At 57.5% G+C, this 26,585-nt stretch overlaps 9 protein-coding genes and 1 non-coding gene across 10 annotated transcripts; 8 read left to right on the top strand and 2 right to left on the bottom strand.

Moving 5' to 3' along the window:
• Window positions 1-70: 70 nt before the first annotated feature.
• On the bottom strand, window positions 71-2,841 carry ACO1O0_005318 (DUF3433 domain-containing protein; the record flags this gene model as incomplete). Its single annotated transcript, XM_083194742.1, has 2 exons — window positions 71-2,746; window positions 2,827-2,841. 2 exons carry the CDS (start codon window positions 2,839-2,841, stop codon window positions 71-73), a joined length of 2,691 nt encoding a protein of 896 aa, XP_083049655.1.
• Window positions 2,842-3,897: 1,056 nt separating this feature from the next.
• Window positions 3,898-3,969, top strand: ACO1O0_005317. The gene has a single exon. It is a non-coding gene; the product is annotated as a tRNA-Thr (tRNA).
• Window positions 3,970-5,329: 1,360 nt separating this feature from the next.
• Window positions 5,330-7,036, top strand: MT1 (Sphingolipid C9-methyltransferase 1; the record flags this gene model as incomplete). The annotated part of the gene is made up of 4 exons (XM_083194741.1): window positions 5,330-5,437; window positions 5,498-6,621; window positions 6,681-6,789; window positions 6,851-7,036. The coding sequence occupies 4 exons, from the start codon at window positions 5,330-5,332 to the stop codon at window positions 7,034-7,036; spliced, it is 1,527 nt and encodes a 508-aa protein (XP_083049654.1).
• Window positions 7,037-7,640: 604 nt separating this feature from the next.
• ERG3_1 (sterol desaturase family protein) lies at window positions 7,641-8,704 on the top strand (the record flags this gene model as incomplete). Its single annotated transcript, XM_083194740.1, has 3 exons — window positions 7,641-8,196; window positions 8,253-8,319; window positions 8,374-8,704. 3 exons carry the CDS (start codon window positions 7,641-7,643, stop codon window positions 8,702-8,704), a joined length of 954 nt encoding a protein of 317 aa, XP_083049653.1.
• A 957-nt stretch (window positions 8,705-9,661) lies between these two features.
• Window positions 9,662-10,543, top strand: ACO1O0_005314 (RmlC-like cupin domain-containing protein; the record flags this gene model as incomplete). The annotated part of the gene is made up of 1 exon (XM_083194739.1): window positions 9,662-10,543. One exon carries the CDS (start codon window positions 9,662-9,664, stop codon window positions 10,541-10,543), a length of 882 nt encoding a protein of 293 aa, XP_083049652.1.
• Window positions 10,544-12,509: 1,966 nt separating this feature from the next.
• Window positions 12,510-16,496, top strand: ACO1O0_005313 (Oxysterol-binding protein-domain-containing protein; the record flags this gene model as incomplete). Its single annotated transcript, XM_083194738.1, has 3 exons — window positions 12,510-12,529; window positions 12,723-15,222; window positions 15,291-16,496. 3 exons carry the CDS (start codon window positions 12,510-12,512, stop codon window positions 16,494-16,496), a joined length of 3,726 nt encoding a protein of 1,241 aa, XP_083049651.1.
• A 722-nt stretch (window positions 16,497-17,218) lies between these two features.
• Window positions 17,219-18,429, top strand: TES1 (thioesterase-like superfamily-domain-containing protein; the record flags this gene model as incomplete). Its single annotated transcript, XM_083194737.1, has 3 exons — window positions 17,219-17,329; window positions 17,397-18,290; window positions 18,379-18,429. The coding sequence occupies 3 exons, from the start codon at window positions 17,219-17,221 to the stop codon at window positions 18,427-18,429; spliced, it is 1,056 nt and encodes a 351-aa protein (XP_083049650.1).
• A 666-nt stretch (window positions 18,430-19,095) lies between these two features.
• On the top strand, window positions 19,096-20,319 carry ACO1O0_005311 (uncharacterized protein; the record flags this gene model as incomplete). The annotated part of the gene is made up of 1 exon (XM_083194736.1): window positions 19,096-20,319. The coding sequence occupies one exon, from the start codon at window positions 19,096-19,098 to the stop codon at window positions 20,317-20,319; it is 1,224 nt and encodes a 407-aa protein (XP_083049649.1).
• A 1,483-nt stretch (window positions 20,320-21,802) lies between these two features.
• On the top strand, window positions 21,803-23,477 carry ACO1O0_005310 (aspartic peptidase domain-containing protein; the record flags this gene model as incomplete). The annotated part of the gene is made up of 4 exons (XM_083194735.1): window positions 21,803-22,121; window positions 22,206-22,495; window positions 22,589-23,273; window positions 23,365-23,477. 4 exons carry the CDS (start codon window positions 21,803-21,805, stop codon window positions 23,475-23,477), a joined length of 1,407 nt encoding a protein of 468 aa, XP_083049648.1.
• Window positions 23,478-23,791: 314 nt separating this feature from the next.
• Window positions 23,792-26,537, bottom strand: ACO1O0_005309 (uncharacterized protein; the record flags this gene model as incomplete). The annotated part of the gene is made up of 3 exons (XM_083194734.1): window positions 23,792-25,365; window positions 25,810-25,885; window positions 26,085-26,537. The coding sequence occupies 3 exons, from the start codon at window positions 26,535-26,537 to the stop codon at window positions 23,792-23,794; spliced, it is 2,103 nt and encodes a 700-aa protein (XP_083049647.1).
• Between the last annotated feature and the right edge of the window lie 48 nt (window positions 26,538-26,585).

Raw genomic sequence — 26,585 nt, 5'->3', positions numbered from 1 at the left:
ACAAAAAAACAAACCCCCTCTATTATCTTCGTTTCGTAATCATTGTCACCGTAGAATATTATTATCGTCATCACACCATGGATCTCGTAGACGACCCCCTCCTCGTCGTCATAACCTTCTCGGTGAAGCGCCTCACGCGGCGCACGCTCAGCCGCCTCTCGTCCTTGCCGGGTACGACGCCAAAGAACCAGACGCTCTCATCCCGGGGGTCGGCCGCGCGGTCGACGCCCAGGCGGGCCTCGAGGTCAGCGCGCGAGCGCACGGCGCGGAACGCGGCGTCACGCGTCAGCTCGTCGGCGGAGCACAGGCTGATGACGCCCGCGAGGCACGTCACCTCGTGGGGCAGGCGTAGGAGGCGGCGGCGCGGGAGGAGCAGGGTCAGAGCACCGACGTAGAGGAACAGCAGGGCGAGGAGCACGCCGTAGACGGGGATATTGGGGAACATGCGGACCTGACCGGAGGGCTGGGTGGTCAGGGCCATGAAGAGCCCGCCAGCAAGGACGGGGATGCCGAGGGAGAGGGCCGCGATGGAGGACACAACGCCGATGCGCCAGTGGCCGACGCGCGCGGCGCGCCACGCGGCCTCGAGGGGCTGGCTGCAGGCAGCGTAGTCGGCCAGGATGGTCTTGCGGGCGATACCGCCGTCGGGCTGGGCGAGCTCGCCCCACGGTTGGGCGATCCGCATCGCCTGGTCAAGGCTCTGGAACAGGAGGTAGAGGATCATGCCTAGCAGCGAGGGCACAAAGCTGTAGAGGAAGTTGGCGGCAGAGAAGGCGCCCTGAGCGGGCTTGGCGGAGAGGAGGGGAACAAAGCCGGCTTCGAGGCGCGTCTGGGGCAGGAATGAGACAATGAGCAGGGCGAGCAGCAGGGCGCTGGCCGTCACTGCGAAGGCTGCTAACGGCAGGTCTCGGAGGCACCAGGGCAGGTAGCGGTAGCGCGACTGGGGCATATTGGTCGGGACGGCAAGGTCGTGCGAGGCGAGGGACGCGTCGCGGCTGATGCGCTTGCCCATGAGTTCGTGGACGGTATGGGGGTCTTGTTCGGTGGGTGTTCCGGACGCGCCGATACTGTACCAGATGCCACCGGCCTGGGTGTCCTCGGATCTCCAGTATCCTAGGCGGTCGAACCACCGGTCCTGCAGGTGGCCCTTGAGGGCGCTGGTGGACGCGGCCGTATCGGCGCCCCGGTAGCCCTGGGTGGTGTTGCTGCGGTTGAGCAGGGGGAGCAGGTCGGCGATGGAGCGAACATCCCACATGAGCCCGGTCCATTTGCCAAACCAGAACACCATTAGGACACCCGCAGCCACCGTGAGAATTAGGTACAGCGCCACCAGCGTCCAAGCGACCCCCTGAGAGACGGCCCAGATCCAGCCACCATCAACAAGGATGCATGTGAAGACGGTGCTCTGCAGTGGAACTGTGAAGAGAGCCAGCCAAGCTGCGACACTGAAGGCTTTGAATTGCCAGGGTCCGACAAGAGTTGGGAGCAGGAGCGTCGAGGGGTAGAGTCGCTGGAAGAGAGCCATGTAGCGTTGTCGGGCATCTTCGCTGGCCAGGGAGGTGAACGGTAGGATACGCAGCGACGTGGCGACAATGGCCTGCGCGTAGACGAGAAGACCGGCGGCGAGGAGCTGGGGCATGAGGCGGAAGACGAAATAGTAGCCCGAGTAGATGGAGCCCGGGTAAGGAGTCAGACCCGCGTGGCGGTCTGAGTAGATGGCGGAGAAGATGAGGGTGGCAGCCATGAGGAGGCATAGGACCATGAAGATGATGATGGAGAAGGGTCTCAGGATGCGCGGCTTGAAGCTGAGGGGAGGATAGGTGATATCGTTGGGATAGAAGTTGTCGCGCATGTCCTTGGTGACGGGAACCCACAGCTCGGGATCGGCTCGAGTGGCTCCATCACTGTTCGGTGCTGACGGAGGGACTTCATGTTGCGGCTGTTGGTGTTGCTGCTGTTGCTGCTGTTGCTGCTGTTGGTGTGGTGGAGGTGGTGGCGCCGGAGTCTGGATGGGACTGTGCATATGGGAAGACAGGGGCGAGAGGGCCCTGAACTCCTCATCTGCCGATAGAGGCTGAGGGTCGCCGCTGAGGCTTCTGCGGACGCTGGGGTCACGGTTGTTAGGACTGCTGGGTTCTCGCCTAATGTCTCGGTGGCCAGCATAGGTGGTCTGGGGCATCGCTACGGGAGGAAACCCCATCTCCTCGTCCTCTGTGCGTCGTGGCGGCGGCGGGGGAACACCCTCCATCTCGTCCTCAAAGTCTCCCTCCGAGAGCAGGTCCGAGACATCGCCGTGGCGGCTCCGGGTCAGGGCCTCGATGGCATACTGGATGTAGGGACCATCGTCAACGCCGGGTGTCACCTTGCCCGCTGCAAGGGTCAGCTCGTCCTTGAGGCCGGCCATGTGGTTGGCATTCTGGGCGGCGAACATGGCCAGCTGGGCCTCGTCGAAGTGGACCGTCGGGCCCGCTGGGGGTGCGGGATGGTGGAATGGTTGTAGCGGTGGCTGATCTTGGTGCTGGTGCCTGTCAGGCCCGTAGATCTCGTTCGACGAGCCGGATGGCGGCGAGAGCGGCGAGGGAATGTATGGCACAGCGGTGGGCTGGGGAGAGAGCGAATTGCCCGAAGAATCGTTGTCTACACCGGCAGGCTGTTGGCGATGGTTCTGTTGGTGGCGGCGGTGTTGTCTCTGTCTCGTCGGGGAGTTGTTGTGCGACGTCTCAGAGGTCTGGAACTGTGGCGGCCACTGAGCTGCAGTGTGAGACCACGGTCAGCAATGTCCTCTGTGCGAACTAGAAGTTAAAAGGGAGGTTTTTGAGGACGCACTTGGGGCTTCGACATGGTCGAAGTCGAAGTTTTGAAAATTCATGCTTGATGAGTTGTTCGTCTGGCCTGCTGCAACTCTGCGTTAATGCTGCATGCACGATGGCTTGCCACACACACTATCCGTAGGGTGGACCAATTGCTCGTGGAGCATGCGATACAGGAGGGAAGATGCATTATACGAGGCCGCTGGAATGAAATATGGTTGGGCTGTCGGATGAGTTGATGCCATTCTGCGAGGCTGGTCTGGCGCGGGTTGGGAGAGGCTGGGCGATCTCCCAGCCACCGCATGATGCCGATGGTGACAGGGGTGTTGAGCTCTTGGCCCTGTGCCGGTGCATGTGTGCTGGTGCATGTACTGGTGCATGTGGTGGTGCCGCAGGGTTCTTTGTCGTTTCCTGGTAATACTACCCCGTACTCGTACTAATATTGCGTATTTTCGATTGGCCTGGCAACTCATTATTTAATGATACAATTGTTGCAAGTCTTGATGGAACTTTAATTCTCTTGCGCAAACTCTGTTAGTCCACAAGTTTCCATGAGGGTGCGACGTTGGGCAAGTGCTGTGCTGTCGGGCGTTGCTGCCTTGATGGTGTGCTGAAGAGCACCTGGGAGGCTTGAGGTGGCGCCCCACCACGGCCGTCTGGCGGGTGGCTGAGGCCCCACTAATTCGGGTGGCTGGGCTCCTGGCGCCGGGCTCTCCTCCGTCCTGTCGCGAAGATCATGCTCCTCAATATTCTCCCACCGCCCCGTCATCCATCTAAACGGGCTCGGAGGTGGCAAATGCCTCCATCAGCGTCTCTGCTTTTGGGCCTGACCGTACTTTCCCTTCCCGTATTTGTCGTCGGGTACGGGGCATAATCGGGGCGTGCCGTTGCCGTCCTGCAGTAGTGGATAGAAGGCATAAGTTTACCTATCCGATCTCCGTATTCGTAGTCGCCATGCCATCACCTATTACTCCGCATTGTTATTCGCAGCATGGAGATGAGCTGAGTGAGATCCAAGTGGTCTTGGACTATCAGGGATGTTACGCTCGCCGATCCACAATCCGATGTGAACACATCAACCAAGCAAGCCCGGGTGGCTCAGTGGTAAAGCGTATCACTAGTAATGATAAGATCCGCGGTTCGATTCCGCGTCTGGGCATTGGTTAATTGGCGAGCTTCGGCTCGTCTTCTATTTTTTGCCCTCTGCCCTATTTCGGTGGCTTCGGCCGACAAATTTGTGGAAAGCTTGGATAGCCGGAGGGTCGGTTATCCCGAGGGCCCACATGTAGTTTCACCCACTGGGGTTAGAATGATGTGAAACTTCAGTCCAAATCCGATCGAATCGAATATGAGCATGAGAGAGGCCTGGGGCGCTTGTTTCTGTGAACATTACTCCGTATCAGTGATTGAACACGGTACATATTCAGGTGGGACCTCGGATGATGCCAACGTTCCAAGTTTCAACTGACGTGCGTTCCTGAATCCTGATGTGGCTTGTGGGGGGAGCTAAGAGCGGTTCCAGCGATAATGCAACACCGATAAGGGAGCTAGGAAGTGTCTGCATTTAAGCACGGCTTGCCGCTACGAATTGCTTTAACTCTTTACCAGGTACGAGTACGAGGTACATAGTACGAAGTGCACTCTGCTGTTTGTATAGATAATACCGTAGACCGCTACTCGTCCTTTCCACAGACACCATCTCACCAGTCTCAAGTAGAAAACTCTGCGTCAATGGATGGGCCAACGTGGCGGACGGCACCCCTCTTTCGAGTTTCACTCCTGAAGCTTAAATTAAGCTAAGGCTAAAGACCAAGTCTGATTAACTTGGGGATCCCGGCCCATCTGCAATTGCACTGCCGAGCATACTGCTTACTACTCGCGAGTCGCACGGATAGACAAAGACGAACCATCCCACTAATATCCCACTGAGCAGCTAACCCAATGCCCAACTCATTGGGCTCGTGGTACCTTGCTGGACTCGTCGGGAGAGTCGGGACACCGCTTGCGATGCGCTTCTGATAAAAAGAAATGGGACCCCTTTAGGTCCGTCGGTCCAATTGTTGAGGTGTTGACCCACCTGTCACTGGAGCGCCTGTCCAAGTTGCCTCCGGACGTCCCAGGTTGCTGGCAGTTGGCAGCTGGCAGTTGGTCTCATACACTGGAGTGACTTCGGTGGACAGTGGACAGTGTGAAGAGTGGCTCATTTGGCGGTGTGAACCTGACGGTATACGGGAGAATAAGCGGGGAGTCTGCGAGGGGCAGCCAGGGCCAGGGCCACCTATGGAGCCTAGGCACTACCTGGAGGCTAGGCGAGGTGCCAGCGTGCCTGCCCCAGTGCCCCTGGGGCTGGACAGCAAAGGGGGCTAAAGGGGCCAGAGGGGGCTATGGAAGGGAGCCAAAGGGGGCGCACAGGGGTGGCCTCTGCGCCATTTCACCCACCTGGGCTGTCTTTCACCTCAACTCTGAAGCTTCAAGAGCTCTCTCCTCAGACCCTCACTCGCACCAATTGACCACCCATCATGGCGACCAAGGCAGAGCTGGCGGCCGACATCGCCTTCATCGACACTCCGCCCCCCAAGCCCTCGACTTTCGAGACTGGCGAGGACTGCGGTGTCCCCATCACCAACGTGAGCCTCGGCCTCATCCATCCCTCCGCCATGTTCTGTTGCTAACTGACGTTTCTCAAGTCACCTACTATCCTCAATGCCCCTCTCCCTGCTGAGGGCGCTGGTGCTGAGAGCTGGTCCAATCTTATCCTGCTCGGCGTCCTCGTTGGCGTCCCCTACCTTTTCTCTCGCCTGCTAGGTGGCGGCTTCAAGACTACCGTCTTCTTCGTGATTGTTCTGCTTCTGCCCCTCCTCGTCCTCTTCTGGACCTACAAGTCCTCCTACAGCCCCCGTGTCAATGATAAGGCCAAGCTTCCTGGCCGCCCTGTCGAGCACTATGTGACCTTCAAGGACGAGGCCGACAAGGCCAAGTGGAGCGGCCGCAACAAGGTCCCCATCCAGACCTTGTCCGAGATGTACCTCGACGGCAAGGCCGACTTCAACGGCGACACCCTCGATGCCCTGGAGTACCGCCACGACTTTTCCAGCTTTGCCTTCACCAAGGAGCTCTTCCAGTTCATCCTCTTCACCTTCTTCCGCGACGTCATGTTCCACAGCCGCGAGCAGGATATGGAGCAGATCCGCCCCAACTACGACAACGGCAACGAACACTACGCCTGGTTCCTCGGCCCCCGCATGATCTACACCAGCGGTGTCATCTCCGACCCCACGCGTGAGGAGACCCTCGAGGAGCTTCAGGACAACAAGATGGCCGTCGTCTGCGAGAAGCTCGGCCTCAAGGAGGGCGAGACCCTACTCGACATCGGCTGCGGCTGGGGCACTCTCGCTAAGTTTGCCAGTCTCAACTATGGCGCCAAGGTCACCGGTGTCACCATTGCCGAGAAGGGCGCTGCCTATGCCACCGACGCCCTGCGCTCCGCCGGCATCACCGAGGAGCAGAGCAACATCCTGTGCATGGACTACCGCGACATCCCCAAGCAGAAGTTCAACAAGATCTCCCAGCTTGAGATGGGCGAGCACGTCGGCGTCCGCAAGCTCACCGGCTTCTTCCGCCAGTGCTACGACATGCTCGAGGATGACGGTGCCATGTACGTCCAGCTCTCCGGTCTGCGCCAGGCCTGGCAGTACGAGGACTTCATCTGGGGTCTGTACCTGAACAAGTACATCTTCCGCGGCGCCGATGCCTCCACTCCTCTCTGGAACTACGTTCGGTCGCTCGAGAGCGCTGGATTCGAGATCAAGAGGTGACTTTCCATGAATTTTTGTTTCACAAGTGTCCCAAGGGCTAATATTCTTTGGACAGCGTCGACACTGTTGGTGTCCACTACTCGGCTACCCTCTGGAGGTGGTACCGCAACTGGGTCGGCAACGGTGATGCTATCAAGGCCAAGTACGGACAGAGGTGGTACAGAGTGAGTCGCCATGATGCACAACACTGCAATGTTCGAAATTCACATGCTGACGCGGTTATAGATCTGGGAACTCTTCCTCGCCTGGTCCGTCATTGCCTCCCGCCAGGGAAGCGCCACCTGCTTCCAGATCATGGTCGTCAAGAACCTCAACGCTACCCACCGTATCGACGGACACAGCACTCAGTTCGGTCTCTCTGGCGCTCTTGCCGCGAGCAAGGCTGCTGGCAAGTCCTCTCTGCCCAAGTAATCGGGCGGCTGTCGCTGTGCCAGGTTTCTATCTCCCAGGCTAGGTGAGACGGCCGGAGCATAAGCCAGGCGGCTCAATTAATAGTCTGGGCAAATAATCGGTGCAAAACCGTTCACTACCGTTCACTACCGTAGATGTGGTCGATGGTTCACCATCCGGCGCAGTGGGCTACTAGGTAACGTACGGGATGGAAACGCCGGGATGGGATTGTCTGACTGGCCGAGATCTACTGCCACCGACGATAATGATCAATGGGACTGTAGACGGAGGGAAAATGAGGCGTCTGGCGGGATCATTTCGTACTCGGATAGCTTCGAGTGGAAGGGTATAAAGCAAACCCTGGTCATGTAGAGATAGCATTGCTAATCAACAACCGCGATGCCCACAAGATCCCGCCCCACTAATGTTCGTACTCGTATGTACGAAGATGGGCTGATAAAAGAATCAGGTGAGGTGTGCCTGTTGATGCCTGAGGCACCAACCTTCCTACTACATCACTCAATCCACCCCCCACACAACTCATCTTCAACTCATTCGCATCCGCGACGCCATCAGTTCCTAGCAAGCCGCACTCGTCGCCAACGCGTCGTGTCAATCGTTCACGATGGATGTGGCTCTTGAGCTTCTTGATCCCCTCGTCTTTGACAAGGCGTACGCCTGGGCCTTGCCTCGCCCCAGCGCTCCTGGCGACCTGAGCAATGGCACATATCCAGATCCCAGCGCCACTCTCCTTGGCGCCGCCCCTGAGTCCCTATGGCCGCGTGACAACATATATCGCCAGGTCATATCGATCCTAATCGTCACCCAGCTAGGAGCGACCTCGCTCTACTTCTTTTTTAGCACTCTATCCTACTATTTGATTTTCGACCGACGTCTCGAGTACCATCCCCGCTTCCTAAAGAACCAAGTCCGCCAGGAGATTCAGTCGTCGCTATCCGCCGTTCCCTTCATTAACATCCTAACTCTGCCGTGGTTCCTGGCAGAGGTCCGTGGCAAGAGCTTGCTGTACGCCGACGTAAGCGAGCACGGCTACAGCTGGCTGTTGATCTCGGCCGTGCTGTACATGGCCTTCAACGATATCGGCATCTACTGGATTCATCGCCTAGAGCATCACCCCAGCGTCTACAAGTACATCCACAAGCCACATCACAAATGGATCGGTGAGTCTATATGCTCTAGTGGTGCCGCTGCCATGCTAATGGTACATGAACATTAGTTCCCACACCATGGGCTGCCCTGGCCTTCCACCCGCTTGACGGATATGTCCAGTCTCTGCCGTACCAGTAAGTCCCTCTCATCGTCGCTTTGCCATCATTTAATTGACATTTGTTAAACAGTTTGTTTCCCTTCATCTGCCCGATCCAACGATATCTATACCTGGTCCTCTTTGTGGGCGTCCAGATCTGGACCATCCTCATCCACGACGGCGACATGATCACGGGTCACTGGACCGAGAAGTTCATCAACAGCCCCGCCCACCACACGCTCCACCATATATACTTCACCGTCAACTACGGCCAATACTTCACCTGGGCCGACAGCTATTTCGGCTCCCACAGGGCTCCGGACCCTTCCCTCGACCCTCTGCACGATGCCCTCAAGGTCATGCGCGCCAAGGGACTCGTCGACGAGAAGGGCAACCCGATCAATAAGCCCAAGGAGGAATAAAGCGGGTTACCTTTCTCACGGGAATGAACTCGTCTCCCATAACTAAAGCCTGCCGTTGCAATCGCAGTCATCGCAGCAATATGTAATTACTAATTCAATGGACATACTCGCAACCTAGCTCGAACTTTACATCATTGGAAATATAGAACGCTGTATACACTTTTTTTAATTAAGTTGACTTGCTCTATTCCGTCTCCCTTGCCTCAGAGTGCCCGAGCCAACTTCCATCCCCTCGTCTCGGACAGTACGCCAGACGGGACCGGGGCTGGTGGGAGCGTTTTGAGCTGTCGCCATGACTAGCTACCCAGGCCAAGCGTAGAGATTCATCGGTGGTATCGCAAATAGTCTTGATGACGATGCGTAACGAGCCTCACACAGCAGTAGGCATGCCTTTGTCGTCTAGAGCAGAGTGGTAATCGTCAGTTGTGCTATGGAATCTAGCAGGAATGATGAGGTAATGATTGGGAATGATGGAAGGTTGTGCCTGGACCCTGAAAATATGATTTGGATGTAAAAAAAATTAAATTGGGGACAGAGTAACGGGCAATGGCGTGCGCGCTGCAAAGCTTATTATCGAGCATTCTGTACGGAGTACGGATACAGCAGCACGCTTTGCCGAATTTGGATGACAGCGTGGGGGTTAGTCAAGATTATGTTAAGCTGAGAAATCGCCATGTGCCGCCTATGTCAAAGACCTGTCATGCTTCCAAGATGCTCAGTCATTGCCATTTCTCCCCTTTCATGTCTTGAATTTTCTTCCGCCTTCGGTGGAATTGGGTATATATGAGCCGTTTCATTCTTGGGTCTGCAATTTTGGCTGGCCTGATTTCCATCCTCATCTTCACAGTCAACGCAGGATACCTGACTTACACTGCTCCATCATCCCTGTTTCAGAACAGCAACATCAAGCTGTACCAAGACACAGCAACAACAGCAGCAACAACAACACATCAACCCATGAGCAAGGCTGTTAAGAACATGGTCAAGTCACTCCGACATGCCAAGATCACGCCACACCGGTCGGGCGCCCGCGGGCACTCGGACCACGGCTGGCTCAACACGTACCACAGCTTCTCCTTTGCCGACTGGTACAACCCGGCGTTCTCGCACTTTGGATCGCTGCGGGTGCTCAACGAGGACCGCGTCAAGGCCGGCAGCGGCTTCCCCACGCACCCGCACCGCAACTTTGAGATCTTCAGCTACATCCTGTCGGGTGAGCTGACGCACCGCGACTCCATGATCGCGCAGGGCCGCGAGGAGGGCGCCCAGGCGGACAAGTTCTACCGCATGCGCCGCGGCGACGTGCAGTTCACGACGGGCGGTACGGGCATCGCCCACTCCGAGACCAACGAGCACACGTCCGACCCCGTGCACTTCCTGCAGATCTGGGCCGTGCCCTGGAAGAACGGCCTGACGCCGCGGTACCACACGCGGCACTTTGACGACGACGGCAAGAGGAAGGGCTTCGTGCGCATCCTGTCCCCGCTCAAGGGCGGCGAGGACGCCACGGCCCAGGAGGAGCGCGACGCCGAACCCACTATCTCGGGGACGATCCCCGTCCACGCCGACTTTGCCATGGGGGCGGGCCTCATCGCCCCCGGGACGGCCTTCGAATGGGTGGCCGGCGCGGGCGCCACGCGCGAGGCGAAGAGGAAGGTTTACGTGCACGTGCCCATGACCAGGGGCGGCAAGGCCAGGGTCAGGCTGGACGGTCGCGAGGACGCAGAGCTGGCCGAGGGGGACGGTGCGTTTGTGGAGGGCGTGAGCGCGGGGGACAAGCTCGTGGTGGAGAGTATTGGGGAGGTGGAGGCTGAGGTTGTCGTGCTGGACTCGGCGTGATGCACCAGCAGATATAAATACCAGATATAATAGCGTTAATTTCAAAGCACATTGGGACCAAATTTTTGTCTCATTTATAAGTTTCTCTAGTTGTACTGATGATACGTGAAGGATCGCATCTCCGACATGATGTGTCTTGGGTTGTGTGTCCCTTAGGTCTAACATGGACATTGAATCCAAACCCCTGATGATGATGAGTGGGATGGACCTTGCCAAGCGGTTAGCAAAAAAGCGAGACACCAGACAACTACTCGTACTCGTACAGGTACAGTATGATAATACCTAGTACGTGTATAGATAGAATGCGAACATAATGCAATAGTCACCTATTATATACATCGATACACATAGATACACATAGGAGTGCATATATCCCACCCGAAGAACACAGGGAGCTGGCCTGTGAGTGTAAGAGCAGGGAGCACTTTGGCAGTGTCTTCTTTTAGGGCTTTAGCCACGGTGTCTCCAACTCGGTTAAAGACAAGACGTGCAATGAGCACGTCCTTGCAAGGCTGCGAATCTGCGCCCACTAGCACCAAAACCAGCCCTTCGACAACTTGAAGCGCCTTCTCCTCGATTTGGTCCGGCTCTACCAGGACCGAGTCTACTACACCCACTGGGGCCATTACGGACTGCCCTCCGACTGTCATCGACTACGCCAAGGACGGATACGTGACCAAGGAGGCCATCCCCATCTACACGGTCCTCTATCCCATCACCTAGACCGACGACAAGTCGCTTCCGGGACTGGCTGACAGATCAGGCGGTCCTGACGCCACTAATATCATTTCCAATCCGGTCAGACCTAATGATGTTCCTTGCGAGGGTGGCTGCGGGTGGTCATCTTGGTCGAGTGAGGCTACTGGTGGAGTACATCCTTCTGTGCCCTGTGATGGTAATTGCCCGGGTGCAACAACGACCTAGGCGATGAAGACGGTCGTTGTAAGTGTCTCACCTAGTGGCTAGAATAGCTCATTCTCTTACCCCTCGGGAATGTTACTAGTATGCCCGTCCAGGGCGGAGCTTGACTCTCGACATGACGATCTTGGCTATTTCGCTGGTCATGCAGGTTATTGTTATGTCATGTGCATGGAGTTGAGATAGACAGAATGCGTCTGTCGTCGAGACAATTCTGCTTCTTCGCCCGTCGCATTTAATCCAGGCAATTTATAGATGGCGTTTGTCGATGTTTCGCGGGTTCCACTGGAAGCGTGTTAAACACTCACTCGTCCCCAAGGCGGGCGGGATCTAGACTCGTCGAGACTTTAACGAGTCTACCCCTCTTGCGGTGCGCGAATGGAGGTGGCGGTGGACACGTTGCGCTACCACCTACAGTAGTATTAGCACTGCTGTATTAATAACCAACCAACCAAGCCATGGAAGCGGCTACAGGCGGTGAATGTGAAGGGAGACGCGTCCCAAGCTGTTTTGGTCGTGATGAGCGTTGGTTAATGAGGGTGAGTGGGGAGCTGGTACCGTGTGTGTCCTAAGTGGCACCAGACGCAGCTTCCCATTGGTCAGATCGAATTACTAAGGAGGCCTCGGGCCTCTCCCCCCCTCTGGCTTGAAAGGGGGAGGAACAACGTCATGGCGCTTGCTCTGTCTTTGATCCTCCAAAGGGACGTGGACTAAACCACAGATCCTGCACCGTCAACAATGGCATTTTCTTGACTTCTTGGTCCTCGGCTCCTACGTTCCTTTGCCATCCTAATCGACACCCTTCCTGCGCATACAATGTGCCTTTGACAACCCAGCTAGCTAGCTGTCGCATTCGCCCTTGGACCTCCGCAGACACGTCGATCCCTCTACCGAGTAGTAAACGCTCTCCGAATCTCGAACCAAGAAACCTACCATAGCCGAATTGATAGGCGTCTATTGTTTCCGTTGATATTTTGGAATTCCCTGCCGGAGGCGGCAAGGTCGCAAGAAGTTTGGGTAGCAAGGGCCATCCCTTGAAGCCACAGAGATGTCCGAAGCAGGTGAGAGGTATGTGACGGCGATATCCACGCTCGCAACAAGCTTCCCAAATCATGGCGCTTTGAGTAACTTGCCGGGAGGCGTGCGTGGTCGGTGACGACGACGTTTACCTGGGCAAGTTTAAGCTTCGTGCCCCTTCCGTGGCGGAGCAACCGCCTGCCGGAAACCTAATTTGTCCTCTCAGCTAACTTTGTCGCCATAGCTCGCACAAGCGCTCTATGTCGGCTGCCGCCCTCAATCTGCTCCGGCGCAAGGAACCACGCGACGACGAGTCGGGCTCTGAAGACGCCCAGCCAGCCGTGAAATCCGCCATGTCGCACCGGCCCAGCGTGCGGAGTCCCGGCTCCAAGCTGTCCACCGCGGGCCCAGCTTTGAGCAGGACACCCTCTGCGGCGGCCTCTGCGACGCCGTCCGCGGCCCCCTCCGCGACCGCCACATCGCCGACAAAGCCTACCCAGGGCAATGACAAGGGCCCCAGCCTGGAGCAGTCGGTCAGGAAGTTCCGCATCGTGGAGGCCCTTCGAAGTGGCGATACGGCGTCGATTTCGAAGGCTATCCGCGAGAGCGAAAATGGTCCGCGAACGAGCATATCGTCGATGGCCGGCGGATCTAGCGCAGGTCTCGAAGACACAACGATTCTGCATCTTGCTATCCAGTGCGCTGAATTCCCCGTTGTCGAATACGTCTTGTCGGACGGCCAGAACACCCTCGACATCAATGCCCGGGACAAGGATGGCAACACGCCACTGCACATTGCTGCGACGCAGGGCCGCACCCCTGTGGTGAAGCTCCTTCTCGAGCAGAAGGGCATTAATGACGCCATTATGAACTCCTACGGCAAGCTCCCCATCGATTTGGCCAGAAACCCCGAGATTTTTCAGCTTCTACAGCTGTCGCGGTCTCTCTTCACCGATGGCAAGGTGAAGCAAGTCCAGGAGCTGATTGCCAAGGGTGACTATGATACTCTTGCCGAAGTGCTCGAGGAGCCTCGGTTCAAGACCGTCATTGACATCAACAGCCCCGAGTTTGCGTCCGAGCCTGTGACAGTGGCAACGGGGGGAACCCTGCTGCATGAGGCTGCCAGAAGAAAGAACATGAAGCTCATCCAGGCCCTGCTTCTCCATGGGGCCGACCCCTTCCGACGTGACCGCAAGGGGAAGCTGCCTCAGAATATCACAAGCGACGACAATGTCAAGGCTATTTTGAAGAAGTCGCCGGCAGCGGTCGCAGCGCAAAGAGGGATCCAGGAGAAGGCAGTACTTGGCCACGCCGCCTCTCAGGGAGCTGCGGCCACAGCTTCGGGTGACCCCTTGGCTGGGCGCGAGGCTCGTGAGATGAAGGGGTATCTGAAGAAGTGGACCAACTATCGCAAGGGATACCAGCTTCGGTGGTTTGTCCTTGAGGACGGCGTCCTGAGCTACTACAAGCACCAGGACGACGCAGGGTCCGCGTGCCGTGGCGCCATAAACATGCGCATCGCCAAGCTCCACATGAGTCCCGACGAGAAGACCAAGTTTGAGATCCACGGAAAGTCGTCAGTCAAGTACACGCTCAAAGCGAACCACGAAGTTGAGGCGAAGAGATGGTTCTGGTCTCTCAACAATTCCATCCAGTGGACCAAGGACCAGGCCAAGGAGGAGGAGCGACAGGCCGCTCGGAGCGCGGAGCTTCTCAAGCAGGCAAAGGCTGAGCAGAGTGGAACGCTCTCCGTCCACGACTCTCACAGTGACAACGCGAGCGTCACGGACCTGCGCCGGAATAGCTCCCAGGGACCTATTAGTCGGTCGGTATCGAGCGTAAAGGCGTCAGTGCAGAGGCCAGAGCATGCAGGTGCGAGCACCATCGGTAGCATTGAAGATGATGAGTTTGCCGATGCGGAGACGGAGGCATCACGGTTACATGGCAATAGTGGACCCGTCATTCCAGGCGAGCCTGATGATGATGATGAGTACGATGACGACATGAGCGCACGTGAAGAACCATCATCGACCCGTGATGCGCTCAACATCACTGCTCAATCGGCCAAGCTACAGCTCGAGACCATGTCTCATGTTCACGCCGCGCTTGTTATGGAGTCTACCAAGAGCCCTGCGACCCCCATCTCGGATACCAAGGTCGCACAAGCCCTTTCAACGTATGACGGAGCTATCCGGAGCTTGACAGGCCTCGTCGGCGACTTGCTGCGCATCTCCAAGGACCGCGACGCCTACTGGCAGTATCGCTTGGATCGCGAGTCAAACATGCGACGCATGTGGGAGGAGAGCATGGCACAGGTCGCAAGAGAGCAAGAGGAGCTTGAGGCTCGATACAGCGAGGCCGAGGCCAAGCGGAAACTGGCCAAGAAGGCCTTGCGCGAGATCATGGAGAGCACGGGGGAGACACCCACGACGGAAAAGTCGCAAGAGATTGTCCAGAAGGAACAGGACGTCGTGTCGATGAAGGGCTTCAGCCGGAAGCCCAGTGCGCTGGAGCAGATGGCCACCTTGTCGGAGGACGAGTCTGGGGACGAGGAGGAATTCTTTGATGCTGTGGACGCTGGCGAGGTCGAGGTGATTGACGTTGCCCGTGGCGAAGCGGCACATGACAAGGATGTGGTGATCTCGGGCGGCATCGACATCAGCAGCTCCTTCAAGGGCTACGAGAACGGGATCCGACACCGACTCAAGATGGATGCTGACGATCGGCCTAAGATTTCACTCTGGGTAAGTGCTTCCATGCTGCTCGAGCGCCTAACAGCATTCCACAGGGTTTGGAGACTAACAGGTACCAGGGCATCCTGAAATCCATGATTGGCAAGGATATGACCAAGATGACGCTGCCAGTCTCCTTCAATGAGCCGACCTCACTTCTCTACCGCTGTGGCGAGGACATGGAGTATGCGGATCTACTTGATCTGGCAGCCAGCCGCGCCGACTCGATTGAGCGCCTGGTTTACGTGGCTGCCTTTGCTGCCAGTGAATACGCCTCGACCGTGGGGCGTATTGCGAAGCCCTTCAACCCCCTGCTTGGCGAGACGTTTGAGTACGTGCGGCCAGACAAGAACTACCGCTTCTTCATTGAGCAAGTGAGCCATCACCCGCCGATTGGAGCTGCTTGGGCGGAATCACCACAGTGGACGTACTGGGGCGAGTCGAATGTCAAGTCGAAATTCTACGGCAAGTCATTTGACATCAATCCCCTCGGAACGTGGTTCCTCAGGCTGCGCCCCACAGCGGGTGGCAAGGAGGAGCTCTACACGTGGAAGAAGGTGACGTCGTCGGTGATTGGCATCATCACGGGCAACCCGACAGTGGACAACTACGGACCCATGGAGGTCAAGAACTGGAATACAGGAGAGGTGGCTCAGCTCGAATTCAAGCCCCGCGGGTGGAAGGCGTCAAGCGCGTACCAGATCGCGGGCAAAGTCTTGGACGCTGATGGCAATGTGCGCATGAGCATGGGAGGTAGATGGAACTCGAGGATCTACGCTCGTCTGACACCGGGTTACGAAGCCGCCGTGGATGAGCCGTCCAAGGAGAGCAGGCCTGTGCATAAGGGTGGTTTCGGTGACCCGAGCCAGGCGTACCTGGTGTGGCAGGCCAACCCTCGGCCGGCAGGGATCCCATTCAACCTCACTCCATTTGTCCTGACGTTCAATCACATCGACGACAAGCTCAAACCCTGGATAGCGCCGACAGATTCGAGACTGCGGCCGGACCAGCGCGCAATGGAGGACGGGGAGTACGACTTTGCGGCGACGGAGAAGAACAGGCTGGAAGAAGCGCAGCGCGCGCGACGGCGTGTGCGCGAGGCCAGGGGAGAGGAGTTCAAGCCGGCGTGGTTCACCAAGGCGCGGTGCGAGATATCGGGCGAGGAGTACTGGCAGTTCAACGGCAAATACTGGGAGGAGCGGGAGAAGGCTGGACCCAACGGCGATCCGCACGTCTGGGAGGGGCTGGAGCCTGTGTTTGACGATGAGCTGGAGTCCAGATTGTGAGGATGATGGCAGTGTTGGGATACACGAGTCAGAAGAGGGGGGTGGATTCGCGCGCCCGTCGATAGCTAGTATTACATGTTACCGCATAAAGTACGGATATTATTATCATGATTCCAAAGCAAGTGGTAACCGTATTTCGTACGAATGTTGTGTCCAGGACCAGGGTGGGATAATAGTGCATGTGCAATGCCGCATGCACGTGTGAGCATGACAGCGTCTCCTCCAAGATCCGGCACGAAGGAACCCCCAGACTCCATCCAGCCTGAGCCCTGGTGGCTGGTTATCATTTTAGGGAGCTCCCCCACCCCACTGTGGCCTGTGCCTGGGGCCTGTGCCTGGGGCCTGTGCCTGGGCAGAGCCACCCACCAACCCCACTAACCTCATCCGCACATACGGAGTACGACGTACTCCGTACAAATCATCGAATACCGCGCACGCCGACGCGACCGAGCCTCGGCAAGTCGCCAATCCCGGGGCTTGATTATCGATTAGGTATCATTCCGCAACCACCTGCAACGCAGACGCCTCCAGCTCATCGCCCGTCCCACATGCCTTCGTCTCCTGTTCAGATTGCCCAGCCGTACTGATAATACTAGTCAAGTATTAAGTCTTTCGCTGCCCACGTCCTCCTGGGCCACGACGGGGCCGCACCACCATCGCCACGCTTCTCGCCTCCAACCCTCCTCCCTCTCGCCTCCAGCCACTCGTTCCACTCCATAGCCATGCCCTCCAGCGAAGAGCGCCCGACGCTTCTGCGGCCCCCGGAGGCGGATCCCGACAAGGCGCCTGTTGAGAATGCCCTCGAGGTGACAGAGCTGGGCGTTCTGGGGCCGGTAAGCACCTCCTACATGGTCACCCTGTCTGAATCCACCACAAGTCCACTGACCCAAACCACCGCAGGACATCTTCACCAACGCTCGCGAAGTCTGGCATCCCCCCGGCGCCCGCGGCATCTACGGTGGCGCCGTCATCGCCCAGTGCCTCGCCTCGGCCCAGAAGACGGTGCCCTCCGACTTCCTCCCGCACTCGTGCCACTGCTACTTCCTGCTGGCCGGCTCGCCCAGCATCCCCATCCTGTTCCACGTCGAGCGCGTGCGCGACGGCCGCTCCTTTGCCACCCGCACCGTCCAGGCCCGCCAGCGTGGCCGCTGCATCTTCACCACCACCATCAGCTTCGCCAAGGCCGAGGACTCGTCCAAGAAGCAGGTCCGCCACGCCGCGCCCCTTCCCGACGGCGTCATGGCCTCCAAGCCCCCCGACGACTGGGAGGAGGCCGGCCCCGGCGAGTACAAGGGCACCATCCAGAGCGCGGGCTTCACGGTCCTGCGCGGCGAGGACGACACCGCCGAGCCGCAGGACCGCCGCTGCCGCATCTGGATGCGCGCCCGGGGCCACATCTCCGAGGAAGGGGGCCACCAGGCCCACCTCAACGCCCTGGCCTACATGTCCGACAGCTACTTCATCGGCACCGTGTCGCGCATCCACCGCCTGTGGCGCTTCCCCATCGCCCCCCGCGACGTCGACAAGCTGCCCGCCCGCACGCGCGACATGGTGCGCGAGCAGCTGCGCCACGAGGGCATGGGCGCCGACCCGGAGTCGTGGGAGGGCCGCCCCCAGGTCGGCATGCTGGTCAGCCTCGACCACAGCATCTACTTCCACGAGCCGCGCCGCGTGCTCGCCGACCAGTGGATGTTCACCGAGATGGAGAGCCCCTGGGCCGGCGAGGAGAGGGGTGTGGTCACGCAGCGCATCTTTGCCGCCGACGGGACGCTGCTGGCGAGCTGCATGCAGGAGGTGAGTTTATCACTAGATCCCCTTTTTTTTTTACTCCTTCCCCTTTTTTTTCTCGTCAAGTTTCATTGTTGCTAACCGGTTGCAACAGGGCGTCGTGAGGTTGAACCAGGATGGAGGGGAGAAGAGCGGCAAGCTGTGAGATTTCACGACACAAAGACAAAAAAAGAAAAAAAAAAAGTAAAACATAAAAAGAGTCAAATGTAGAGATCGGAGGCGTTAGTTACGAGCAAGATCTTACGGTATATTACTAGATGCTTCCTACACTAAACATCTCCTACACTACAGAATACAGAATACAGAATAGATGCATATAATCCAAGTTCTTAACCCCTGTTCCCCTGCCTTGCCTGGACAAAGAACGTTGTGGGGACACTTGTACACAGTCATCCATCTTCCCCTTTGTTCTATAGTCTTTATGGTAATAGACTCTGGTGTTCTTTCTCTCTAAAGTACACATTGTTGAAATGGCATTCCTCATTTACTGCGCATACCGTCCCCCATATCGCCCTTAACGTAGAACTTGATGTTCATGGAACTTAGCAAAGTGTTCAAAGAGGCCATAGATACTTCATCAGTCTACAACCTGTTCTCAGCATCGATGGAACACATCAGTCTACCTGTATAAGTTCCCCTTCTTCCTCTCCTCCAGCATCGTTTCTCCCCATCATCTCAAAAACACACAGATCTTCAGATCAAGCCAAGTCTTTTTTTACAAATCTCGCGAGTTTACCTTAAAACATATCCCTTTCCCCCCCCCCCCCCCCCCCCTTTAACAGCCCCAACAACCCTTTCGAAATCGCTAACCATGTGCTACGAACATAGGACAGTCTACACCATCTGCGCCCACGCTACCGACACCCGGAAGTGCGAGCTGAGCCGCAAGGTGCGCACGTGCGACGGCAGGAAGTTTGCCGACGTCGAGCTGTGCCTGGGCTGGTGTCCGACCTGCCACAAGCACATTGCCAGGGCGCACCGCCGCGGGGGGGACAGCGAGCGCAAGCTCGACCCCCGCGACCCGGCCGTCATCAGGAACTACTGGGCCCTCAAGTCGTGGTACTCCAAAGACCGCGTCATGGCCATCGAGGAGGTGCCCATGGACCTGCTCGGCGCGGACGACCCCGTCACGTACCGCGTCACCACGGCGGTCCCCAAGCACCCGGCGGACGAGGAGGCCGGCTTCAGGCAGCCCGTTGATACCATGCCCGGCGCCGAGGATGAGGTGGTGGTCGCAGTGTCCCGGATAGAGCCCATGCCGCTCGAGCCCGACGGCACATTCAACTTCGAGAAGGCCGCCGTGTGCTTCCAGTGCCGCCAGTTTGGGCCGAACCAGGTCTACTGCGACATTGTCTCCAAGGGCTTCCGGTCCACGTACTCTTTCCAAGTCCACCGGCTGGTCCAGGGCGCCCACGAGCAGACCCTGGGGACATATGCCAAGAAGGCTGTCGTCCGCAGGCCGTCCACACCCTCAACTGCAAAAGGTCAAACATGGAAGGGGAGCGTCATGGAGCTAACAAAAGAAGTGGATGAATTTCTCGCCCGCAGACCGACTGTGCACCCACTCCTGGGGCCCCAGCGGGAGCAAGCTCCTCTGAGCGGCCCGGAGAGACACTTCCAGCTGAACAAGTTCATGGCCATGCATAACAGGCCCAGGAAGTATGGGTCGGCGAGGGAGCTCGTGTGGAATGCCCAGACCCGGAAGATGTCGTGGCGGCCCTCGCTCAGGCATGGCAAATTGGCGGACAAGAAGAGTGAGGGAAACATTGCCTGCTGGTCCTTCCCGGCTGAGGAGCACCGCGCCTCGGGCCGCCAGCGGATCGAGGAGATGATGGAGCAGATGCACTTGCTATGTTTTCAACACGGCAGGGACTGGGTCTCGGGATGCGAAGAGTGCCAGAAGTCCCAGGTGTTGTACTGGACTATCAACACCACCGTCCTGGGCCCGGGTCCCCCCGAGACGCCTTGCCCGCCTCCGAAGGGTGAGGAGCCGCTCATTGAGCTGCCAGAGGGTTGGGAGTACATGAGCCACTGAGCGGTCAGATATACAAGAGTACTTATATATGTGGAACGGGAACCCCCATTGTGCTCGATGTTGGGTATTAGACATGGACATGGTTTTGGCGTTTCGGAGTACTCATTGTATTATTACCAGTCATTAGGTAATAAAACATAAATCGGCATGAATTAACGCGACCATTCCTTTACAGTTTGCGTCTGAGAACAGGGCAACAACGGCTTCAGAACACTGTTGGCTGGCGCACATGTGAAACATGAGAACCAGTCAGCGGCTATTCATGCATGTGCGGCGTAGGTAAGCAATTCGATATTAATAAACTCGCAGGTCTCGAGGGAAGGCAGGCTATGGGGAGAGTTGTTGGTTGAGCCGGGACACTGAGATGAGCCATGAAGGTGGTGGTGGACCGCGTGAGGAATTAGTTGGTGGAGGTGGAGTTGTTCATAAGCGATACTAAAAAGGTGGAGGATGGAATTGGATGGATGTCCAGTCACCAGTGGCGGTTGGGCGGGATGGCGCAGCTGCCCCTGCCGCCACTCGACGATCCTCTGAGGCAGGTACGTCATGCTCCCACTGGCGCCTGCAGCAGGACGGACTGCCAGAGGCTATTATAAGCACCAATACCGTTGAGTACCTACAATGTACGGATAGTAGTGTCTGAATGGACACGTAATACCATATTGATGGGGCCCAATTTGGTCCACTGAGAGTCTGAGACGCGTGGACAGATCTTGCTTTGTGCTGTTGAGGATTCGTAGCTCGTGCACCGGTGCTACTAAGTAAGTACTAGTGCTAGTCGCCCCGTAGATCATCAACATGCACGTACTACGGATACTATCCGTATAGATACTAGTACTACGAGTGCTCGACTACTACTGCTCCGTGCTACTTACTACGAGTACTCGTAGCACCTCCATGCTTCACCTGGGCACAAAGCCACCCGGGACTGAATCATCCGGCCACTTGGCAGCCTAAATTGGCTGTCGCCGGGCCGCGGCATCGAGGCATTCTTTGGAACTTCTGCACCAATCTGAATGCCTGAAGGTCGGGCGTCCTGTCTCAGCCTCAGCCCATTCAGCCCTAGACTAGGTGCCTAATGCTAGTATGTATCCGTAGCTGTGGTCTGCTGCGGAGATCCAATCGAACCCAGGCAGCCCACCAACCCACGTTGTCCCCAGGATCACTTCAAGATTACTCCGTACCATGTACGTAGTAATCAATAACCCCCCGTCGCTCGCGTTTTCCATCCGACCATCCGCATCCATTAAGAAGACGACAAGACCCTCTCGTCTACCGTGCTATCTGATCCTAGGACTTGCTTCGCTCTTCCCCTCCTTTCTTTTCTTTCTCAGGTTCTGCATTGTCCTCCTCGGCACTGCGCTGAGCTCTGCAACTCATACTCGTAGGACCTAGCAGGCCACGCGGCCCGTATCCATCACCAACCGCCTCACCCGCCTACCTACCCTCCCTCCCGCATTCCAACCACAGTCGCCCGCCCGACATGCGCCACGCGACGCTCCTCGGCCTCGTGGCCTCTGTATCCGCCGGGCACATCTCCGTCCCCCTTTTGCGGGAGCAATTCCGCCATTCGAACCTCCACATCAAGCGAGATGACAATGCCGACACCCTGACCCTCAAGGCCCTCAACGATATCAGCAGCGGCGGCTACTACTCCGAGTTCGACATCGGCACGCCCCCACAGCGCATCAGCTTCCAGCTCGACACTGGAAGCAGCGACACCTGGGTCAACTCGGATGAGTCCGACCTCTGCAGCGACATGGAGGCGCAGAGGGCAACGGGCTTGTTCTGCGGCGAGACGTGTATGGGCTCCCTCACCACAGACTCGATTGGCCCCCCGGCCCCAAAACACAGATTGTTAGCTAACAGATGGGTTTTATTGGCAGTTGACTCTGAGAAGAGCAAAACCTTCGAGTTGGTGGACCGCAATGGCTTCAACATTACCTATCTCGACACCCGCAACATTCAGGGAGACTACTTCGAAGACACCGTCACCATCGGCGATGTCAAGGTCAAGAAACAGCAGCTCGGCCTGGCCCTGAAGTCTGTCCGGCCCACCGGTATAATGGGCCTGGGCTTCAGCTCCAACGTCGCTTCCGAGGAGAAGTACAAGACCATCATCGACAACATGGTCGACCAGGGCTTCATCGAGACCCCCGCCTTCAGCTTGTACCTGGTGAGCGCCACTCCCGAAACCTTGAGCTTAACGGGGAATGTGTAATGATGGCCGGATACAGTAACTAACGCAAGTCAACCGTTTTCCTTCTAGAACGACCTCTCCACCGACGCTGGCAGCATCCTATTTGGCGGCATCGACGCCGAAAAGTTCATCGGCGACCTCGCCACCCTGCCCCTGCTCACCGAGAACAACATAACTAAGGAGATTACTTCGTACAATGTCGCCATTGAGGGCTTCGATGTCCGCTCTCCCAAGGGCGAACACACCGTTGACATCCCAGACCTCAACTCCAAGGCCATCCTCGACTCGGGCTCTACAATCTCCCTGCTCCCCGACAAGCAGGTCCAGGAGCTCTGGGACGAGTTCGACGTCATCTCCCTCCAGGAACTCCCGGTCCCGCTCATCGACTGCGCTTACGCAGGCGACAAGGGGAGAGGCTACATCTTCGAGTTCCTCTTCGCCAACAAGACCATCCAGGTCCCCATCGATGAAATGGTCATTGACGCCTTCGGCAGTCTCCAAGACCAGCTCCTCTCCGACCGTCTCTTCAAGGGCTGGGAGGGCGTCTGCATGTTCGGCATCGGCTCCACGGCCAGCTTTGGCATCAACACGGATCAGTTCACCCTCCTGGGCGCCACCTTCCTGCGCTCCGCCTACGTCGTCTACGACATGGCCAACAAGCAGGTCGCCATAGCTCAGGCCAACCTCAACTCGACCGACTCCAACATTGTCGAGATCACCGCCGGAGACCTCCCCAAGGTCACCGGTGTCGATGGTTAGTCCCAGCCCCCCCTCCCTCCCCGCCTTCCTTTACTCTTGGCCCCGCGGCTGCCCTGTCCACTCCGGAAGTGCTGACCAGGCCACAGAATCAGAGGGCAACGACGGCATTGATGACGCGGCCGTGGGGCGCATGCCTCCGCCCGTCATGGCCGTTGCAGCCGTGGTGGGTCTTCTGGGCGTATTCATGGTCGCTCTGTAAGAATCTTGCTTGTATGCTTGCTGTGTATTTTTGGCGTCTTCCTCCTTGTTCTTTTCGGTGCCAGCTGTGATGCGCATCTTAGAGCAGACATACATACTGTGCATACCCTGTTTGCCTACGATTAGATGAATACCATCATTGCATAAATAGATGAGGCCAATGCAGTTTGATTTTCCTTAAATATGACAATGCGGTAATCCCGCAGACTCCATGAAGTTTCAGACCCAAACTCCTCGGTCTATCAGCCAAACATGAACACAGCCATACGCCCCAAAACAAAGTACCGTTCCGAAGATGGTTCCGCATATGCCGGGTCACTCCATCCGGTTGTACCGCTCCCTCGCCTTGTCCTGCACGGAGCTCACGTACTCGGAATAGCTGTTCTTTGTCTTCCTCTCCGCCAGCTGCGCCGCGTCGCCCAGGTTCCCACCTTCGGCGCCCAGACCAACGCCCTCTTGGTAGGCATTCGACTCAATGACCTCTGTGCGGCCTTCGCCAGCAGCGCCCAAGCCGGAGCCGGTTGTCCAGCCCATCTTGGCCAGCATACCGGCACCCTTGGACTGCTGAGCAGCCTTGGGAGGTGGAGGCGGCTCGTTCTCCCTTTTCGCCGGCTTGCTCGCGTCTTGCCTCGACGGGGGAGGGCCGGACGGCTTCTTAGGCTGCTTGAAGATCTCGCGCCTCTCCTTGGCTCTATCGCGGTACTGCGGCTCGGCGGATGGCGCTCCCTCGCCGTCTCCCTCCTGCCCAGCCTGCTTCTGCATCCTCTTATCTCTGGCGGCCAGCCTAGGTAGGGCAGCCTTTACCTGATCCTCGTTCTCCGTAGCCGTCTTGTGGTTGCGAGACCTCTCGTGGATGTTAACCTCCTCTACCGACTTATACTTGCGCATGCAGATTAGGCACATGAGTCGGTCGCGGTCGATATAAGAGATCTTGTCCTGGGGAGGTTCCTCCGACTCCTTGGATGCAGACCGAGGTGGGTCGGCTTTATCAGGGCTAGGGGTTCGCTTCGATGTTCCAGAGGCGGGTGACGGCGCCCCTATCTTGGCGCCACCTAAGGAGATCTTGATGGGAGCATTGGGGTCTTGCTTGGGTAGATCGTCGAGGCTTCCGACGGTCCCTCGTGGGGGCTCTATTTCCCTGTCCTGGTCAGGGGGGCCGTCCTTTCTTGCTCCGCCTTGTTGCCCGTGAAGCTCATCATGTTTGCGCTGCCACATGGCCATCTGACCTGCCATGACCACTGGCTTCTTGGTCCCTGGTGCACCCAAGGGGCCATCCGCCTTGCGCTTCTTCGACTTCTTGGCATCGTTTGCATCATCTGCTGAGGCCTTCGATTGTCCGCCAGCGTTTGGCGGCTCGGATGTAACCACTTTTTCGCTGGGGTAGAGCCGGAGGTCTCTGTACCTGACGCGGAGAGATGGGTTGAACAGCGGGTGGAAGGACATGCGCTCGATGTCCGGCGTCAACTCCCGGTCTTCCGGAAGAAACACGCCCATGTGAATGGTGCACACATTGACATTGCAAGCTGCTACCGTGAAAACCCGCGATGCCCGATACTTGGCCATGGCGGCCGTGGCATCTTCCATGGTCCAGAATTCCGCGAAGCCATACTTGAAAGACTCGTCATTGTAGACATCTCTCATGAGAAAAACGCGGTGGAGCGATCCGGGTCGAGCTCCATACCCCGAAGCATCTCCGGTCGGCGCAGTCGACTTCAGCTTCGGCACACCGCTGGATGTGTCCTTGGTAGGGTTTGGCCTTTCCAGCTCTAGACGCTTCATGTCTGCAGCGAGCATGTCTTCATTCACGAACCCCGCCAATGGATAGACGACAAGGATTTGCGAGGGGACATTGGCGGCGTCAGTCGCCCCCGTTAAGCTTTGCTGCCAATCTGGGCCCTCTGGTGGATGCCGGTCAGAACTGTGCAAGACAAACGCAAAGCGACTTGGGGAACACACCTGACTGGGGAGCGCCGCATTTCTTGCACCTGACTCGTGTAGGATAATTCGAATAATCACACTGTGGCCTGTTAGAGGAGGAGCCCATGTTTATACCAGAATTAGAGGCCAAATACCGAGGAACATGCCCAGTTCGCGGCTCCCGAGGCTCGATGATCCATTTCATCTCGGTTCCGGGCGTAATGCACATATACATCAAATTTCCCGTCTGGAACCTCATCAGTGGGATGCGGTAAGTCAAGGAGCAACTTTGGAAAGTGTTCTTTGATAAACGCAACTGAACAGTCAGTCGACTCAAACTGGACAAATGCCCGCCGGTGCCCTAGCGCTTGTCAGATGAATTCGAACAGTGTCTATCAGCGGGCACGGATGCATACCTTTGGTAGCGGACACTCGCACGTCAATCGAGGGGAACTGAGTCGCTATGGTGTTTCTAAGGATGCTCTCTTGAAGCTGTGAGCCATTGAATTAGCCTCCGGAGTTCTTAAACCGCCTGCTATCATGGCTTCCAATGTGGCTATGTTGTCCTTGCGGTAAACTGCAGGGCAGAGCCTCTGAGTGAATGGATGCTGTGCATTGACGCGAGGCACCAGCCAGGGTCACCCTGGGGCCAGACAATGTGATCGTTCAAACCGGTGCCGGGGTTACAAACCTCACGGGCCGAAACTGTGAATGGCAAGCCCTCGAGAATGACTGTATCGCTTGGTCTACCGGCCTCGCGTATCGGGCTTTGCGATCCACTGCGACTATGATAGCGCCTCCTCGGTGGTGAACGGAAGCCCGGGTCGTCTCTGTCGCGGTAGCCTCGGTGGTCGTGCTGGTATCTCTCCTCTTCGTAGTGACCGCGGGGTTGGTCGGACCGCCCCCGGTCCTCGTCATCGTACATGCCGGTGTAGTCGTGGTCATCACGCGGGCGACGACCGGCGCCTCTCGGGCCGGTGTAGTCCATGTCCCTGTCCCTCTCGTCGTCGGGGAAGTCTTGCCTGGAGGAGGCTCGCCATCCCGTGGGGAAGTTAGCCATCAAGCTCAAACTCTCGTCAACTTGTCCCAAGCTCATGGATGTTCCCGATCCTGTCCTCTTCTCCCCCAGTGTGCGTGTGGTCATGGTTTACCCTGCCGGGATCGATTGTAGCCGTCTGGGCGCCCTTGGTAA

The sequence above is a fragment of the Amphichorda felina genome (genome assembly GCF_050947745.1).
Source record: "Amphichorda felina strain 45539 chromosome Unknown scaffold_5, whole genome shotgun sequence".
Taxonomy (NCBI): Eukaryota; Fungi; Ascomycota; class Sordariomycetes; order Hypocreales; family Bionectriaceae; genus Amphichorda; species Amphichorda felina.
The sequence above is the reverse complement of the archived record's forward strand: the minus strand, read 5'-3'. Positions and strand labels throughout refer to the sequence as shown.